This window comes from Syngnathus floridae, chromosome 9, assembly GCF_059516105.1.
Source record: "Syngnathus floridae isolate MCC-2025c chromosome 9, RoL_Sflo_1.0, whole genome shotgun sequence".
In the NCBI taxonomy this organism is placed as follows: domain Eukaryota; kingdom Metazoa; phylum Chordata; class Actinopteri; order Syngnathiformes; family Syngnathidae; genus Syngnathus; species Syngnathus floridae.
The window spans coordinates 5,037,701-5,055,726 of record NC_142421.1 but is presented as its reverse complement, the minus strand read 5'-3'; the positions used below and the strand labels follow the sequence as shown (position 1 = coordinate 5,055,726).

At 43.8% G+C, this 18,026-nt stretch overlaps 1 protein-coding gene across 5 annotated transcripts in view; it reads right to left on the bottom strand.

The window, feature by feature from the left end:
• The window catches only part of LOC148393061 (glutamate receptor ionotropic, delta-1-like), a 145,113-nt gene that overhangs the window by 18,157 nt on the left and 108,930 nt on the right, over positions 1 to 18,026 (bottom strand). For all 5 annotated transcript variants that reach the window (XM_088384541.1, XM_088384542.1, XM_088384540.1 and 2 more), the window contains 3 exons: positions 9,691 to 9,744; positions 3,406 to 3,579; positions 559 to 720 (listed from right to left, as the gene is read on the bottom strand). In XM_088384541.1, coding sequence (XP_088240667.1) covers positions 559 to 720; positions 3,406 to 3,579; positions 9,691 to 9,744 — 390 coding nt within the window. The remainder of the gene's footprint in view (positions 1 to 558; positions 721 to 3,405; positions 3,580 to 9,690; positions 9,745 to 18,026) is intronic.

Below are 18,026 nucleotides of genomic sequence, written 5' to 3'. Positions count from 1 at the left end.
CTTCCTAGTATTCCACCGGGAGCAAAGCGCCCGCAGCCACAAACTTGACTGCTGTGTCATGTTTTGCATCAGAGCTGAATAAAACGATGTGGGACAAATCAATGCAAAGCGTGTTGTCATTCTACAAAAGCGTATCCGTCGGTTGAATTTTTTTTTTCTTAAAGGCAGCCATTAAAAGTGTCTTTTTGAAGAGCGAGGTACTTCAATAAAGTCACTTCTATTTTGTTTTCTCTTCATGCTCTGTCTGTCTGTCATCTCACGTCAGGCTGAAGAAGATGAAACCAGCGTGATTGTCTGCGAGCGTCACAAATTCCATTATCAAGATTCAACAAGATGAAATGAAGCCATTTCTTCACAAACATGTTGCCTGATTTCACTGTAGTGTGTGTGTGTGTGTTAGAGGAGTCTGGCACGGGTCCCAGTAGATCAACAGACTACTTCAAAAAACAGCCTGAGCATAAAAAAAAACATTTGAATACTTGAAACCTCTCCATGAAAATCCTGTAAAGCAGAAAAATAACGTTGCCGCACGTTCGGGTCGACTGGCGGGCGGCCCACCTTTTGGATGGTGTCCAGCATAGACCATCCTCCATTCCACGGCTTGGTGGACTTCCTCATGCAGTTGAGGCTGGCCATGCTGTGCCACTTCCTGTCCTCCAGCTTCCGGTAGAAGGCGGTGGCCAGCATCAGAACGCTGTCGTACAGGTAGAGGTTGGACACCTGTCCGGAAAAAGGACAAGCAAAAGGGTTGAGCTTGTTCGACTAAAACGAGAAAAGGAAAAAAAAATACACGTGGCACTGGTAAAGAGAGACAGGTGAAGAAAAATCAGTGATGGTTTGAAGATGTTCCACCCACACAAAGAGATGAAAACATCTCATCTGTACAAGTGGGTCATGTTTGCTTGCAATCAAACAAAATATGGCAAGTTTGTTTTTCAAGCACCCCAAATCCCTCAAAATGGCTGCTTCAAACAAAATGGAATCTCTTGAGATTGTCCGGACTGTTTTCTCATGATAGATGTGCCAAGTAGAAATTTTGTTGCTAAGTGGAACTGGCTTGAAATGATTCCGGGTGGTCCTTGAGATAAACTGTTGAAGGTGGCTGCAATTTTGCCTTTTCATTCAAGACCAACCAACAAACACGTGGCTATCAAATGAGAAAAAATGTTAGCGTGACGCTTGGAGGGTAATAAGCGCACGTTCGGATGGATCGTCCGTCGCTTCATGCGGAAAAATCAGTCGTCCGTTTGTTTCGTGGCGGTATGTCGATAACTCGTGCCTCCCGGGCGGCGCCCGTCAAAATCTGCGTTCGCCGTCGCGCACTTCCAGGTGGCGTATTTTCATATTGATCATAGCCTGGCAGACAATTAAGCGTTTATGTCCTGTGACGGCAGCGACACCCCCCCACGCACACACTCGCCTTGAGGAGGGAGAGGAAGATGACTTATTAATAAATCCATTCCTGCGTTGCGGCCCTGCGCGCGCATGGCGGCCGTCCGGACAGGCGTTAAATCACAACGGGGGCCGAGAGCGGCGAGCCAAACAAGAAATACAAGAAGTTGTCCAAACGGGCTTTATTTCGTCTCGCCTCTTTCATAAGTGTCTCTGCGGCGCATCCTGTCAGGAATCATGTCCACTGCTGGTGTGAGGGTGGATTTTGCGATCCCCCCCCAAATCCCTGAACCGCACTGTGTGGAAGCAATACAAGCTGTCACTCGGGGGCGTTAGGCGCATGAAAGGTTGAAGAGTCTCGGGGGGTAAGACATGGCCGAGTCAACTTCTCTTCCCTTAAGGTCATGCGGTGCACTGCTAGACGGGGAGAGAATAACAAATATGCGTGGGCACGGAGGAAAATACGGAGGAGCTTTATTTTCCCTCACCGCTTTCGCGGTCTAATCGCGTGACCGATTGATGAATTAATCGCCGCACAAACACACGATTGACCTGAAGCGACTCGTCTTTCCATACGAGGAAAGTTTCCAATGTCTCAGTAAGTGGGAGGTTACAAGACAGCGTTATCGCATTAGAGACTCAATGTGGTTTTATTATAAAGATTATTTCATTAAGCAAACCTAATATTCATGTCATTGATTTTATTATGCTCCTATTTCTTTGATGAATTGAGAGTCGGGATATCTAATTAGAATCGAAAGAAGCAACTAATTTGAGAGCAGGCAGCTTGCGGTCACAAGTATATTTGGACAAAAGTAGTGCAAACTAACATTTATAGTCGAAACTATCTTTTTTTTTAATGACAATTGACTCAATGGCCTCCATCTTTTTTTCTTTTCAATTCATTCCGCTTGACATGTATTTAGACAAAAGAGGCCATTTTACGGGAACTGTTTTAAATTGTGAGAAAAAAATGCCACCATCTGTGAGAAGCGTGTTAAAAACCAACAACTCTTACCTGCGCGATTGAAAAGCAATTTTCTCTGAGGACGTTTGACTCCGCTTCGCCAGTCACGTTGCGCTACGGTCATTTATATTCATGGCCACTCATGCTTCATGATTGCCTTATCAAGGGCCTTTAATTTATATACACGCGCATATATAATCAGCTAATATGTGCAGCTGTGTTCACGAGGCACTTGCGTACGCGGCACGTGTCGTGGAGAGCACGGCGAGCAAAACAATGCGCTGAGCCAAGCGGCCCTCTCGTCGCTGCAGATGAAACACGACGCTCGTTCCCAAAGAACAAACTTGTCCTACAAATGTTTTGCAGCAACGGAATCAGCAACAAGAGAGGGATGATAGCGCTCAGCTTGCTTCTTTTTTTTCCCCCCTCGCTCTGGCAGAAATGAATTATCATTCTATTGATAAGGTGGCGATGCTCGACCGGTGTGCTGCGGTACATTCGAACGAGATTTTTAGGCGCGTGGTTGGAAATTAGACAAAAACTTGTATTTATTATTTATGTGTGCTTTGCTATTTTAATAATTATTTTTAGCATGCTTGGATCCCCACGCTAATTAAAAAGTTCAGTTCTGCTGCCTGGTGATGGATGAAGTGATGACTCCGTGAAAGAAAATGTAACATTGCGACGCTTGTTGTCATGGTAACAAAAGCCGTGAAAGCGGCGAGTCGGTTAAAACGGGACTTTCCATTTGAACAGGCATTTTTTTTTAAATACTTTTTTTTGTTCACTCCTGATGCTTGTTTTCTTTTTTAAATGATTTTACAGCAAAAAGCTGGTGCTTAATGATTTCTTGGGGTGAAGCAATTAATCACTAATTGGTGCCATATTATTTGTTATGCGCAATCTTGGGAGTGTGATTTGGCAAAATGTTACGTTACGGACCATTTGCTTTTGTTTTCATACCGAGTCCAGAAGCAAGTGGTGTCATGATTGATGGCCGCGTGACCAAGAAGTGCGAGAATGACGGCGGGGAGCGAGCGCGTTACCTCCAGGGACTGCAGATAGCCTTCTTGGGGGTCACACAGCAACGAGGAGATGCGGTGATTGTTCCTCATGCAGCGGGCGTTGGTGTCCCGCCACAGCGGGAACACCTGGCGGATGAGCGTCATGCGGCCCAAGGAGCTGTGGACCAGCTCCATCATGTCAGCGTCACTCACTTCCTGTTGGGGGGGGTTAATGACACATTGTGATCTTCAACTCTTGTATCCACCTCATCAGAGCTTTTGTCTGTCCTCCACGACACTCTGTGATGATTTGCTTTGTTCTCCGTACGCCACCTCAGATGAATTCTTTTCTCCAAGGGCTACGCGGGTGGCATGAGGTGACGCACGCGAGGCAACGGGTGGCGCAAGAACCTCAGAAACGGTGTGAATATTTGCTCAGAATCAAAAGAGCCTTAAAAAGTCACAAATTGTAGCTGCTAAGGCTAGCTAGCTAGATGCAGGACCTGCGGTGTGGAAAGCATGTGCCACAATTGGAAACTTAACAAGGTGCACTTTTCCCTCTGTGCCTTGTCAAAGCAATTTTATTGCATCACCAAGGCAACGGCGTGAACATTTTCCACCTGTGCTCGTCGCTTAACAAAGGACAGCGTGTACTTCATCAAAAAGAATTGATTAAAAGACAATTGTCAGCACTTTCTGTCACTAGAGCAGGTCGTATCGAGTGAAAAATAATTTGGATGTTGCCTCAGTCGAGAGCAAATAATGATTTGTGCTTTCGCTAAATCAAAGGGCAATGTTTTTTGTTTTCTTTTGGAGCTGGAATGATAACTAATATGTTACTTTGATTGTGTGGGATGAAACAGCATCTTGGTGGTATTAACTTTCCATGCTGGTTTTCTATTGACATTTTTTTAAAAATATTTTTGCTCCCTGCCGTCTTTGAATCTTCAGTTAGCTCGTCTTAAAAGTGTTGATGGAAATCGAGCTTGGTGCAGAGAAGGGCTTGGAGTTGTTTTGGTTTGCTGCCGCTAGAAGTACAAAGCGTCTTTTGTCAGAATTCAAAAATTTTTGTTACAAACAAATACATCGTGGGTTCTGTAGCGGCTCATTGATTTCATAAATACAACATCGATTTTTCAGTTTTTCTCACATATATAAATAAGAAACACATGAGCCAAAAAGTTATGTGCAGTGTCATCTTCAAAGGTCTTTTGTGGCTCTTTTTTTGGCTATTATAAATGGTTATATAATTCTATATATATCTATTTATCTATATTTATAAATTATAATTATAATAATGAAGCCTGATTATGGTTTGGCGAGTGCTCCACTTACAGTTATACAAAGTTATTAATAGACGCCTTGTACAACAGTTTTCTGAGTTTACATCCTCAAAAAAAAAGAAAAGAAACAAAAAAAAAAAAAAAAAGGAATCAAGCCACTGGAAAGGCGACCCGCATCAGATTGTGGGAGAACAAAATGTGCATGGCTATGCAACTTTGCGGCAATGACAGCCAGACAAGAGCGGGCATTAATCAAATCCAGCTCATCTGACAGAAAGGTTAAATGAGCCTCAGTGTGCCACTCGGTCTTTGCCATTAATCTTTCATCAAGAAATAAATAAATAAATAAAAATAAGACCAGTAATTGTGGCGACGCGTTTAATTAATTGGACATGAAGGTGCTTTGCAGAAGCGGCGAGGAACGACAAATCCTGACGGGACGGTGGGATGCGGTTTGAGAAATCATACGAACGATTTGACAAGGATGTGATCAGAAGTGGAAGAGAGAGAAATGTGGCGTACTGAAAAATACGCCGTCGCACAGCCCGGGGAGAATTGCACAGTCAGCGCCTTTACACTTCATATTGAACTCTCTGTACGGCTACCTAATTGCAACGAAATCCCTTCCCATCCCGACGCAACAGGGTGGAATGACGTGTGAGTAATTCAATTATTTATTTGAATTGACACGCTGGCTTCCGGTCCGACGCACCTGTGAAAATACACCGACGGGAAAGCGTGACCCGAAAGCGGCGCCGGGTTACGGAAATGCCGTGACTTGACACTAGCCCAAACTTGTCGTCAGCCAATTGAACCGACTTCACCGTTTTTTAATTTGCGTCCGTGTCAAAGTTGGACTAAGTGGCTTTGGTTAATAATGCCTTGTGAGTTCCGAGCACATTTTGTCCACATTCCTTAAACTGTGGCTAATCTTTGCTTCCAATCACAGCCGGCCGGCGGGCCACCTTTGTCTTCATCCAATTACTGTTAAGCCATTAAGTGTTTCTTCTCCTCCAAACGCTCTAATCAAGCCCACCAATCAGACTCGCCCTCCTTCGCCGCTCTCACCACGGCAATGCTACCTTGAATGCTAATTTGTCATCATTGTTTCCATCTTGGAGATGTGAAGCACATGCTTAGAAATGAGAGCTAAAGAGTTTCTTCTTTTCCTGAGAAGAATCAGGCCAAGGTTGCGCTGATATCAAAGACAAGGAATATATTTGGAGAGCAATTATTGTTATTGTTCTCAAACTTACTTCGGGACTGCGGGAGGAAAATGGAGGACTCAGAGAAATCTTGAGTAAACACGAGAAGTGGCTGTGAGGCAGACGTACTAAGCGTGGGATCAAACCCAATAAGAGATCTCGGAAATATTTTCAGGAGAGCAATGGACGCTGTCAGAGAGGAATTCACGGAAGAAAAAGTTGATTGGTGTGGTGGTGAGTGCGCATCTTTAAATGGACTTTGTAGTCATCGGCGGCTAATGTGGCCAAGATGGCGTCGGCGGGGTTCCAATTATGTGGCGCTACGTTAGCAGAGGACATCAATCATCTCTGGATTCTCCTCCTCAACTCGGTTTGACACAGCGGGCGCGGCCGCCTCATCCATCACGCCTTGTCGGGTGTCATCGTGCCGCTTTTTGAGAAGAAAAACAACACAACAACTCCTTCCCGGATGTGCAATCCATCTGAATTTCCAGACGCCAAAAACAAGTCTGCACGCTGCGTTCGGCCGGGACGGGTCAGCGGGAGGCTCGGCCGCCTCTCATTCGCACCATCGATGCGCTCATCTCGAGCTGCGCCGCGACTCTTAATATCCAATTTAGAAGCCTCTCTTCTTTTCTTCAATGACTTTGCGTTGGCCGATGACTTTCCAGCCTCGGAGAAACTTTTATTGGCTCCGAACACAAAAACTCATGAAAGACAGCCACACGTGGCCAGTTTTACACATGCGGTTATTAAATAAATTATCTCTCTATATGTATCTATGTCTATCTGGCAAAAATAGGGTGAATATTTGCTTAATTTTTCGGATTAAAAAAAAAAAAACGCTTATATTTTTACTACTTTTAGTATTAGTTTTAGTTCATATTATCAGGGGAGTAGAAAAGTATGTAAATGATTAGAAAAAAGAGAAAATAAGTAAATATGTATTATAAATAAAATAAAAATGAACACATTTATGGCTTCACTAATTCCAGTAAATATTATCCGACTTGTGCAGTGGACCGGTTATCTTTATGTTGAATAAAAATAAAATAAAAATCAAATTAATGAAACATTTTTAATAAAAAGAATTATGTTTACTTTTTTTACTTTAAACAATGATCAACATTTTAAAATTAAACTAATTAAAAACTTAAAAATAAAAGGAATTGCGTTTACTTTGTAACCAACAATCAACATTTTTTTATCGATTTTCTGATATGTTACAGACCAAACCAAAAAATAAATCTTTATCAATTTGTGTTTGTGAACAATTAGAAATAATGTCATGTTTTTGAATAAAGAGATTTTAACATGTTTGATGAAAAAATATAAAATAACCAGAGGGTTTTGCCCTGTCATCTTCCTCACACATCTTCATCCTCATTCATTTCAATCATGCACTCTCTCATTTCTCTTTGGAGCAACGCATCAACAGTCATGCCTTGTGGCCGGTGGCGGATTAACACATCCTTCGTCGGATCCGGACTTGAATGAAATGTGAGAGGCCTCCCGGTTGGGAGTACGGGGGGCGTCGGGGATCTTGGCTTTGTCACTTGTGGGTCATGCATTGGAAATGAACGTCATGATTGAGTTATGAGCAGGCAGCATGCAGACTCCGCAGACGTGTAAGATTATTTATGTCCCTGCAGGATCCGGCGATAAAACAAGCCTATGTTTAATTTCAATTCGAGTCCGCAGGCGCAAGTAGAGAAGGTCATGATTTTTTTTTCCTCTCTTAAGGCTTTGAAAAATACATTTCATGGATTTTTTCCCCCTATTACACTTTCTAATGTGTGATTGGGAATTTACAGTAAACGCTTAAAACAACATTAAGATGAATTATTTAAGATGAACGTATCTGTCCATGTCGTTCCATGAGGACAATTGTGAATAACTCTAAATCAGGACACACTTGTCAAAATCCAAATACATATTTCCGTCATTCATTATTTCGAGTCCAGCTTTAAAAACCTCCTCGCACAGCTATGCGTTGTAAGGTCTGGGAAAACAAATTTGGACGCTAATCAAAATATAATCATCTCCCTGCGTCATATCTCCTCCTACCCTGTAGAGAAGGACAACTTAAGTTGTTTTTAAAAGAAAGCCACGTAGGGATCCATTTTGCAGATGAGGTCAAATTCAAAACAAAAAATCATCTAAACCAACCACCATTTACTATAAATGACGCTAATTGTTTCATAGAAATGACTTCTTACACAAGCGAAAAGCTCCAAAGGACAACAAGTGCACATTGTCCTTGTTTCGAGGTGAACGTTAGCTTCATGGACAGTTTACCTTGGATAATAAAACGGGAAAAGAGGATGGAAAACTATAACTTGTTTCATAGTCTTGAGAATGAGGTTGGAAAGATTAGCGAAGGTCACCTTTTGTCAAAACCAAAGTGTGACATCTCGCAAAAAGACACATTGTTGATAGGACATTGATTTAGCGTACAGGAAGTGAGTGCAAAATTAGCTCATACATAATTTCTCTAAGACTGTAATAAAAGGAATGCAGCAGCTCGGCTATGAAGACGGCTTCAAATTCAAAATTATAGCCTGTCACTTATCAAACAGGCTCAGACTGCAAAAGCGTTCCCTGTGCAGCTTTGTGAGGCATACAAAACCAATAATAGGAATTAAAAGCGGAAGACAGAACGGCTCAAGGCCTCTTTAGCCCATGCGGGGTAATATTTTACCCACACGCCTGGATGAGCTGATTTAAAGCCAGCTGCAAAGGTAGTTATTAAAACCAAAAGGAAAAAAAGCCCACAACAAATGTGAGGTGTAATGTAAGGTGAGGACATTTGGACGGCGAGCTCGGCGATACCCAACGCCTCATTAACTTTGAGGAATCAATATTCGAGGCCCCTTAGTTAACGATTTGTCACCTGAACTAAATTACATTAAAGTGCAACAGGACTATCGCTTTGCATTGCGAGGCGCCGTAAAATTACGCATTCTGAAAAAATGGCGACAGGGTTTTTTGTTAACTCGTGATCATCGATTTATGGATAGCTGGCTTTCGGGGTCAATTGCGTGGAACTGATCGGTGATGAATTGCAAAAATGATCTTTGGCACCTCCGGTTGCATCCGGTCCTCTGACGAGACCATTGCGAGATTTAAAGACTAATACAAGAATCGGAAAGTGATCTGTATAATAAACAGGGATGGAGGCCGGAATTGGAATTGCATGCTCCCTCCTACGAGCTCCAGTTAGAAGGCGAGCAGGAGCGTTTTGGACCATTTGGAGACGCTTGCGAGAGCATGACAGCAATCCAGAGATATAATAAAGACAATTTTCAAGACAGAATTTTCAAAGTCAACACAAATCAGGTTTACGGTGTACCCCCAACGACTTAACTAAAATTTTCCTCCTCATTAATCATTGAGCACCGATTCCAAAGACATCTTTCTGTACTCTTGGATGTGACGTTTCAGCAAGATAAATGGACGCCAATTTGAGTCTGTGAGTGTGTGTGTGTGTGTGTGTGTGTGTGTTATTGTGGACAGCCAGCTTCCTACTGGGAACTGAAATGCTAATTCTCTGGCAGGTCAACTGGGAGCAAGCCTTTTATACGCTTCCATCCATTTGCTTTTTAGTATAATTGGAATCCTGGTAAACTTACATCGGGACTTCAAAAAAACACGAGGGGGGGGATGTCTGTATTCACTAAAAGCGCACTTGACTGTTGAGCTACGTCCGCTTTAGAGGAACATTTACCTTGATGTGCGTTGAGAGCATCCTGATATCAAGAGTTAAAATAAAAAGCCGTTGTGCAATATCAAGTAAAGGTCTGGTTGTGCAAAGCCTAAAACAAAAGCATGGGACTCACCTCGTTGGCATAGACCCAGTGACTGTCCTTGGATGCCAGGTTGGTCTCCACAGCCTGCGCAGATAAAGCAAAAGAGATGGCAGGGGGTTAAAAGAGGGGTGCAATTGGCGGAGGTCTTTCAATGTCAGTCAAGCCTCGGGAAGCCTGGCAGCTTTGTTTGTAACCACCTGGAATACAGAGAAGGGCTGACCCGGCGATAGCGATTAGCATTAGCATGTTGGCTCGTGATTTGGATCCAACAAAGGGGGTAAAACTACTCATGCGGAGGAGTTAAGGTGACCAAACTCAGGTAAAAATATCCCAATTGACCTTTCAAAGGTGTCATTCCATTGAGATTACGTAGATATCTTTCCGTACGTTAGCACGGGGATGTTTCAGCATGACAAATGTGTTGATGGGTGCCTTGGAAAGCGAGAACCTTTGAAACCTCGGATGCGGCGTTGGCTTATGCAAAACAAATCGACCCCACCTACGTAAGCCGAACGCGAAAAAGCAAACCGATGCAGCGACGCTTTATGTCCATCATCGCCACCACGTAAGACTCGTCGATAAAAGCCAATGTGAATCAAAGCGCCGGCGGCTACTCATCTTATCTCGGAACGTCAGAACAGTCACGCTTAGATTTTAATGCTTCTCTCATTTCCAGATTTCATCAAGCCCGACGCCGTTCGTCGGAGTCTAGAAGCAATATTTACCTCCATGCTTCAGACGTGACATCTCGGGGTCTAATTGCGCACAACCTCTTTGAAATTCAAATGGGGAAATATCGCCGCGTGACTCGCAAGACGTGTAGCTCATCCAGTTGAGCGACGTATTTGCAGAGGTTGAGGTGGAGCGAAGAAGAACCACGTGCAACCTTCGGGCGAACCATAACAGGGCCGAAGGTCAAAACGGAAGGTTGCGTCACTGGCAGTAAAAAAGAGGAGGAAGAAATGTAGCAGCTGAAAGCCGTAAGACCATTTTTGTCGTAGAAGTAGATGAGAAAAAAACAAAACACAAGGAGAAGGGGTGAGCGGGCCGATGTGTGCGCATTCGGGCTAATGAGTATTTTTCTCGCCAAAGCCTCTTTGAAAGAAACATCCTGAATGAGTAGCTAGCTCAATATTCCCGTTTTCAGAAAATAAAACATACCGTTTGTCACTGAGGTTAGGATACGAGTTACCCGAAAAAAAATAATATTACACACACTTGCGTGATTACGACTGCAAGGAAAATCGATAGTTGTTGCCCTGACCTATTGAGCGATAATTCAAGACGCATTAAAGGTGATTAATCAGAAATGATGAACCCGAGAAAGGTGACAGAGTGCATGGATTGATATCAATACACGGTACATCAGCGGTCTGGCTGGATATTTAGAAGATTTGCTAGCGATAGCCACGGGGATCAAGAGTTTTTCATTCATCATACCTTGTTCTCTAATTACTTTATCGACAAGATGCAGCATAGTAAGGATAAATTTCGGTGTAGCCTGAATCCAACCCAACAATAGCATTAGCATACATAATCCATCTCCAGCTTTGTAAGGATACAAGGCTATCTGGCAACAAGAAGACGTGTAGCGGATGATGATGATCAACTAGCTTACTCATTAAGATTCCAAACAAGCGACACTCAGAAGACAAAAGGCATCAGGATACAATTCTTCCACGATATAATGTGCCTAATCAGCCTTTTCCTAATCGAATTTGGAGCCAAGCGCGGCTTCTTTCCAGCTCGCATCGGTCCAACGTATCGCACGGCCATCTTTGGAAATCCACTCAGGAGCTTAAATGCTGTCAACAAGCTGGGATGAGTCGTTTGAGGCTTTGCGAGGCGTAGAGAACGGTAAAAGATGATGCAAGCGTGAAACTAAGGAGAGCAAAGTGAGACGGGGAAGAGCCCGGATTGACAGCTGAGGAATCTTTCATGCAGCTGATACCGACGTCTCCAGTCGACGAACCGAACCCCCCGGGCGTGTTCCTATGTGACTGTCGTAGCACAAAAGTCGAGACTAGGGAAACGCCAACTCCAATTTAAAAGGGAGGCAGGCCGAGAAGGGATTGCGAGAAGGTGCAACGGCGTATGTGGAAACAGGTGGTGGTGTTGGGATGCGCTCCAGACGGCTGCGTTTCTTCAGCGGGAAAAACTTGGCGGCAAATACCCTCAGACGTTCACTTTGAATGCCGAGGGGGAAACGGAATATCATAGTAAGAAGCAGTGCAAAGCACCTTAAACGAGGAACGCGCAATGACTTTATTTCGAACATCTTTACCGACTTTTGACAAATCACACGCAAGTTCTCATTTCAAGATAAAAATGTCTACTGCGTTAAACTCTCGAGGCGTGTTCTTTCTTTGAATAACAATAACCTAATCAATGACCTGTGAATGTATTACTTATTAGCATAACAATTAGCGCCGGTCATATATCGGTCATACTACGACTACGTGATGGCGGGGAATTAGAAACCATGCACTTGAACAAATGTGTTCTCACCTTTAGTCAAGGCCACACGTTGTCTCATCTCCTTAATGAAGGTGATACCAAATGAGTACCGCATTAAAAACAAATCATGACTCCCATCTGCCATTGTGCTAATGTTGCTAGCTTCGCTCTGCATTTTGCCAGCTTTGTGGAGAAAGCTGCTAGCCTCCCAAGGAATATCGTTAGCTTCCCGCTGACATGCCGCGGTGTTAAAGGTGAAGGTATCATGGCATCTTGTTGGCTTTCCACGAGTGTCCCATGGTGCTAAAGCTGCTAGCCTTCATAGCCATGTTGTTAGCTTCCCCACAGGTGTGTAATTGCTCAATTTTCTGGGTAGCTCGCGTGTTAAATTTCAAACAATAATTGATTTACACGAGATAATCAGATCCTCATCATTAGAAGATGATTCCATTGATATATATAATTCACATTTCCTGTGTTAAATATAAAGTGAAAGTCATGACTGTTTTTTTTCTCCCTTTGTTCCGTTAATAATATCATTTCAAATTTGAGCGCTGCGAGTAGTTGCGAAAAGATTTAAACATCTCACACAGCGAGGCACCGTAACAGAATAAATTTCCATTTCTGAGCGATTCCCTTGGGAAGGCGCTGAGCACAATTTCCACACTTTCACCTGGGGGAAATTTAGCTTGTGAATCTTTGATGATAAACTTCAATTGCCGAGCTGATGGATAGTAATGAAACGGGGTAATTAACAGAAAAAGAAGAGAACCCGGTGAGTGAAGCAAAAGTTATTTCTTTTAACATAGGACTAATCATTTTTTTCAATAGTTTAAACAGTATTTGTTTTTAATGAACTGAAAAGACATGAAAGCCGTGAAAAAGAAATGTTTGCAAAGGAACGGATTAAATGTTCCAACTGCAATAAAAGTACATTTAAAAAAACACACACTACTGTGTTCATTATATTTAATTGTTTTGGGGTTTTTTTGGAGGGAGCGTCTCAACCTGCCCTAAAATTAAGCCAGTAGGAGACTACCATTAAAACAAAGTTTGTCAATGTAATATATCAGGACGTGTCTGGCTGCTAGTAAGGCGAGCCGGTGGTCAAAAGAATGCTATTTAAATGGTTCTGAATAATGCACGTCGCCATTACCCGGTGCCAGTCGAGTGACTTCAGGTGAGAAAAGCCTGTGAAAGCACTTTGTACACTTCCTATCTTTTAATGAAGCACACAACTTTGCTCTCACACGCCAGAAACACGAGAGAGTGTGGACAAGTTTTCTTTGGGAAACATAAATATGTAAAAAGTCACAGCGTGCGTCGCATTCCAAAAGCTACCAATTCCTTTTGAAATGAATGTCTGGGAAATCTAAAATGTACGGGACGACCTTTTGGCCTTGTTTTGCTGATACGTCAAAACGTGACTGCTCCATTTGCGGGGGGGGGGGGCCGCCAGAAATAGACGGCGGAGTCTTTGATATGCCGCCGTGCGTGCGACGGGCCGACGCATTAGCATCACATTAGACTTAGAGCGGCTTCTCAATCAGCCAAATGTCACGCCCCGACATGACAAACATGGCTGATGAGGCCTCGTCGTCGCCCGGCGTCTATCATGCGTGATCGACGAAGAAGGCCCAATGGGTCGGATCTGACTGACAGTCTGCAGAACGCTGTGCATTTTGTCTTCAGAGGGGACAGACTGTACAGATGCGCTCCGTTACCGCTAGTTTTGTTTTTCATGCGTCTTAGCAAGGCGTTGGGAAGTAAAGGGCGCGAGATGATGAGCTTCCTGACTCATCTTTTTCAATTTCCTCATTCGCCGTTTTACCGCAGTGCCGTTGTGATTACCGACAATCGTTTGAAGGAGCACAAAAAGGTTGCGAGATGACATTATAACACTTTGTAGATGTGTAGAGAAGGCTGTCATGTTCCACATCAAATAACCTGCATTTATTTGAAAAAAGGTTGGCTTGGCGACAGCTGAGCTTGAGGGAAATACAATATATATAAACGCTGCGGGCGTCTTGTGATCTCAGAGGTGTTGACAGGAAAAACTTGCCCGTTCTGGAAAATGCCACCTTGTAGCTCAGTTGTTGTAGTCATGGTAAACAAGTTGTTTCTCATTGCAAAAACGTTTGTAATTTATTGTGGAAAATGTCGCGGGCAGAGGCGATGATTAGCTCTGTGCATTAAGGACAGCAGTTCCAGGTTGGTGACATTCCAGACGTAACCTTGGAGCAAGAGCACGGAGAATCGACCATTCCGCTAATGGAAGGGTTATTAAGCCTCAGGGGTAATTTTCCATGGAACTGTACCATCGCCCGCGGGGTGAAAGGTGGCAATCAGCTACGTGGTCTTAATGTTTTTGTTGTACTTTGAAAACTTATCCGTAAGATCTTATGGCACAGAGTCCTTCAAAAAGTGTTGGGGTGATTTGGAAAAGGCCAAGGTGAATCAATCGGCAGGAAAAAAAATATACTCTATCTTCACCGTCCATAATATTAGGTACACCTGCAGCTCATGTGAGCCAATATTGAGAAAAATGTTGCAGTAGTGCACGACCTTGTCTATCCTCCATCTTGATGAAAAGTTCATCAATGCAGCCTCGGTTCATCCCAAAGCGACATCAATTCTTTTCAATCTCCATTGGCGAGTTTTTGAGATGGGACCCAATTTGAATATGAGCCGCAGTCAGATCACGATCAAAGGTTAATCAATTCGCCCTTGGGTCAAACCGCAGCAACACACCGTATCAAAACCCCACACTTACGATAAATTTATTCATTACGCTTTGAGGATGTCACGAAAAATGATCCACATCATGATCACAAGTTAATCAATTCGTCCTTTGGTGGTATCAAAGCTTCACGCCGAACGCACGAGCGTTTCCCTTCTACTTTATTTTTGGGGCCGACCGATATGGATTTTTTTTTCAGGCCGATGCTGATTTCGATATATCGGCAGAATAAAAAGGATGAGAACCGATTAAAAGGGTTGTCACTAAAACAAACAGGAGGCGGTGGGGTCGGCAGATGAGCGCCGACGTCACCCGACACGCACAAGACGTGTTTTCACTGCAGACCAGGAGAGGTGCCAGCGTGTGGAGTGGGAGTGTAAAGCCTTTGACGCGCGGTCCAAACAGCTCGGATAAACACGCCGTCTGCAGGGAAGGTGACAAAGAGCGGCATTCGCTTCCGTTGGCTCATTGTGCCGATAAGTGGCACGTATGATGCTTCTTGAAACTCAGCCTCGGCCAGACGTGACGCGGCAATAAACAACCGTGCACTTTTTGCCGACAATAAATTAGTCAAATAAATAAAGCACTCGTGTTTTCTTGGCAGACCATTTGGGGCTGGCATCAAACATGCTAAGACGTTTTCACCCAATGGTGATTTATGCCTTTGCGGACGAGAAGGAAGGAGGGAGGGAATCTAATTTGCGAGCGTGCTCTGCTTGCAAGTAACACTTACACTTTTTATTTTTTCATATAGCCGGCGCCCACTTTTCAATACACCTGAGGAGCACTAAGAATGTAATCTGTCTCTTTAGGATCAATATGGCCGACGGAATAGCTTTGGCACACGCCGCTCGCTAGTTAATAGGCCACAGCGGTTTTGCGAAAGAGACAGACGATTCCATAACCTCGTACTCACAGCGTCCGGCGCTGGACTCCACGCTTCAGATCAAGTCCAAATCAAAATGGAGAGCGGGTTGAGTTTGTAAAAGCAAAGTTTTTGTCCAGCTTAACACAAGCCTAATACCCCGCTAATCTCCGGCAAAGGACCGTCCGTGCATTTAGGACTGCGGGAATAGAAAGATAAGCTCGGCCAGGCAAGGGGGAGGAGACGAGCTCCCGAGAGCGAAGATGGCGGCGGCGTGATCAAAGCCTATATTTTGAAATCACTTACTTCTCCATTAGTTTGATTAATGGGTCCAGTCTCCCAGTCAGACGCAGGCAAAGGGCTTGAAAGATGATGCAATTACTGCTTTTTGAATAGCAGACTGAAAAGGCCTGTTTTCGAAAAAAGGAGGTACTACCGGGGGATTCTGCGGGGCGACCCGGACAGCTGACGACCGCGTCATCCATCCAACACCCCCTCATCACGGCAGCACCACCTACTGCTAGGCAGCCCACCGTAATCCTTCTCCTCCGACACCCTCCTCAAGGAATCCCATCAGGATTGGCGGCATGCTTGAATGGAAGCACATCATCCTGTGATGAATTTTCATCCACACGCTTTGACTTTCCTCTCAGAGCTTCCTTATGTGCCCCCGCCGGGTGATTTACTAAGTACACCGCTACAAACTAATGATATCGTAACAGTGGTAGTTTTGCTTTAATTGGCATTGTCAACGAGGAATTAATTTACAACGGTAGCGCCAAAACAATATTTTCCCCCTTTGGAAAAGAACGACTTAATCCAATTTAAAATAGTTCATTGGGCTAAGATGGGCTTTGTTCAAAATACACAAAGGATAAAGAATTACAGCAAACTCATCATCCGCTTGTCACGCTCTGGACAAAAATGAAGAAGAAGTTTTCTAGTGGGCGGGGGGAATATGCAAATGAGCCTGTGCTCACCCCGCCCTTCTGTTCTTCCCAGTCAATCAGTTTCCGGAACGAGTCTGAAGCGCCATAAAGAAGAGATGAAATGGTGTTTTTGGTCAATGTGAGGGCGCTATCGGAAATGAAATGATAATATTCATGACTCATTCCTATAATTTGTCAGAACTATGCAGATAACAAAAGATATGCATCATTTTTAATCGACTAATGCGTGCGATTGAATCCCAGAGACCCAACTATGCATATGCAAGCAATTCAAAAAGTCAACATACTTGATGAATCACCTCCATGTTTTTGTACACCTTCAGTTTGGTTGGCTTTGGACCAAATCTTCTGCAGTTGATTATCAGTGCGGCTTTAGCTGAATTGCACTGCATCTTACTGGGGGCAGTTTCGAACATTCCAGTTCCTATCAGTCGTGCAGTTTTACACCACTTCAGATCAGACCTTTAGCCTGGACAGGAGTCCAAATCAACTTTCCCGGCGATAGGAGGCAAGTCATAATAACCGGCACTCTGCTATTATGAGCTTCTGCAGAAGTGGCAAGAGACCACAGGGGACTTGAGCACTCTATAATCTCTTAGATTGAAGTCTACTGATGGCCGCACTGCACACTGCCGAGAGAATGAATAAAAAAGACAACCAAGTCGGTTGAAGGAGTAGAATGCTGATTTGGTTTGTGTTGAAGGTCTTACGTGTCAAAAATCTCCACAAAAGCAGCAAGAAATGTGTTTGGGAAACCAAAAGGGCAGCAAAACATTTCACTCTCGTTGCCCCGTACTTGAAATGCCAAACAATGTTTATGTTTTTTGTTTGTTTTTTAACTCGCAGGCTTTTGTAGCTGTGATTACAGCATGCGCCCTGTCGGGGGTTGTCCAAATTTCGACTGTACTGAGGCAGTGAATGTCTCTTTTACGACCGGCGTGGCAGCTGGCAGCCCTTTCAACTCTCTGAATCTTTTTATCATCTACTTGCCCTGAGTTGGACGTAAAAGCACACGGATCTCCTATGTCTAGCTATTGTTAGCCCACATGCACAGACTGCTACTACTGTATATTTGTATTTTTTAGCATCCAATGGATTGCCACTAGGACATTTTGGACACAGTCTAAGTAGGGTCACATGGTTGCAAGAGAGTCCACATAGTAAAATATTTTTGTACTAACTGGATCACTAGGATTTCATTGAGGCAGAACATCAGGAAAGTAGTGATTTACCCTTGGTCCTTTTGTAACCTTAAAACATGCTTGCTGGGCCAAATGAACACTTCAAATTGTATGTCGAGGTGCAATTGTGTGTGAGTGCTTTTGTAAAGTGGGATGCGGCCCATCGCTCAAGG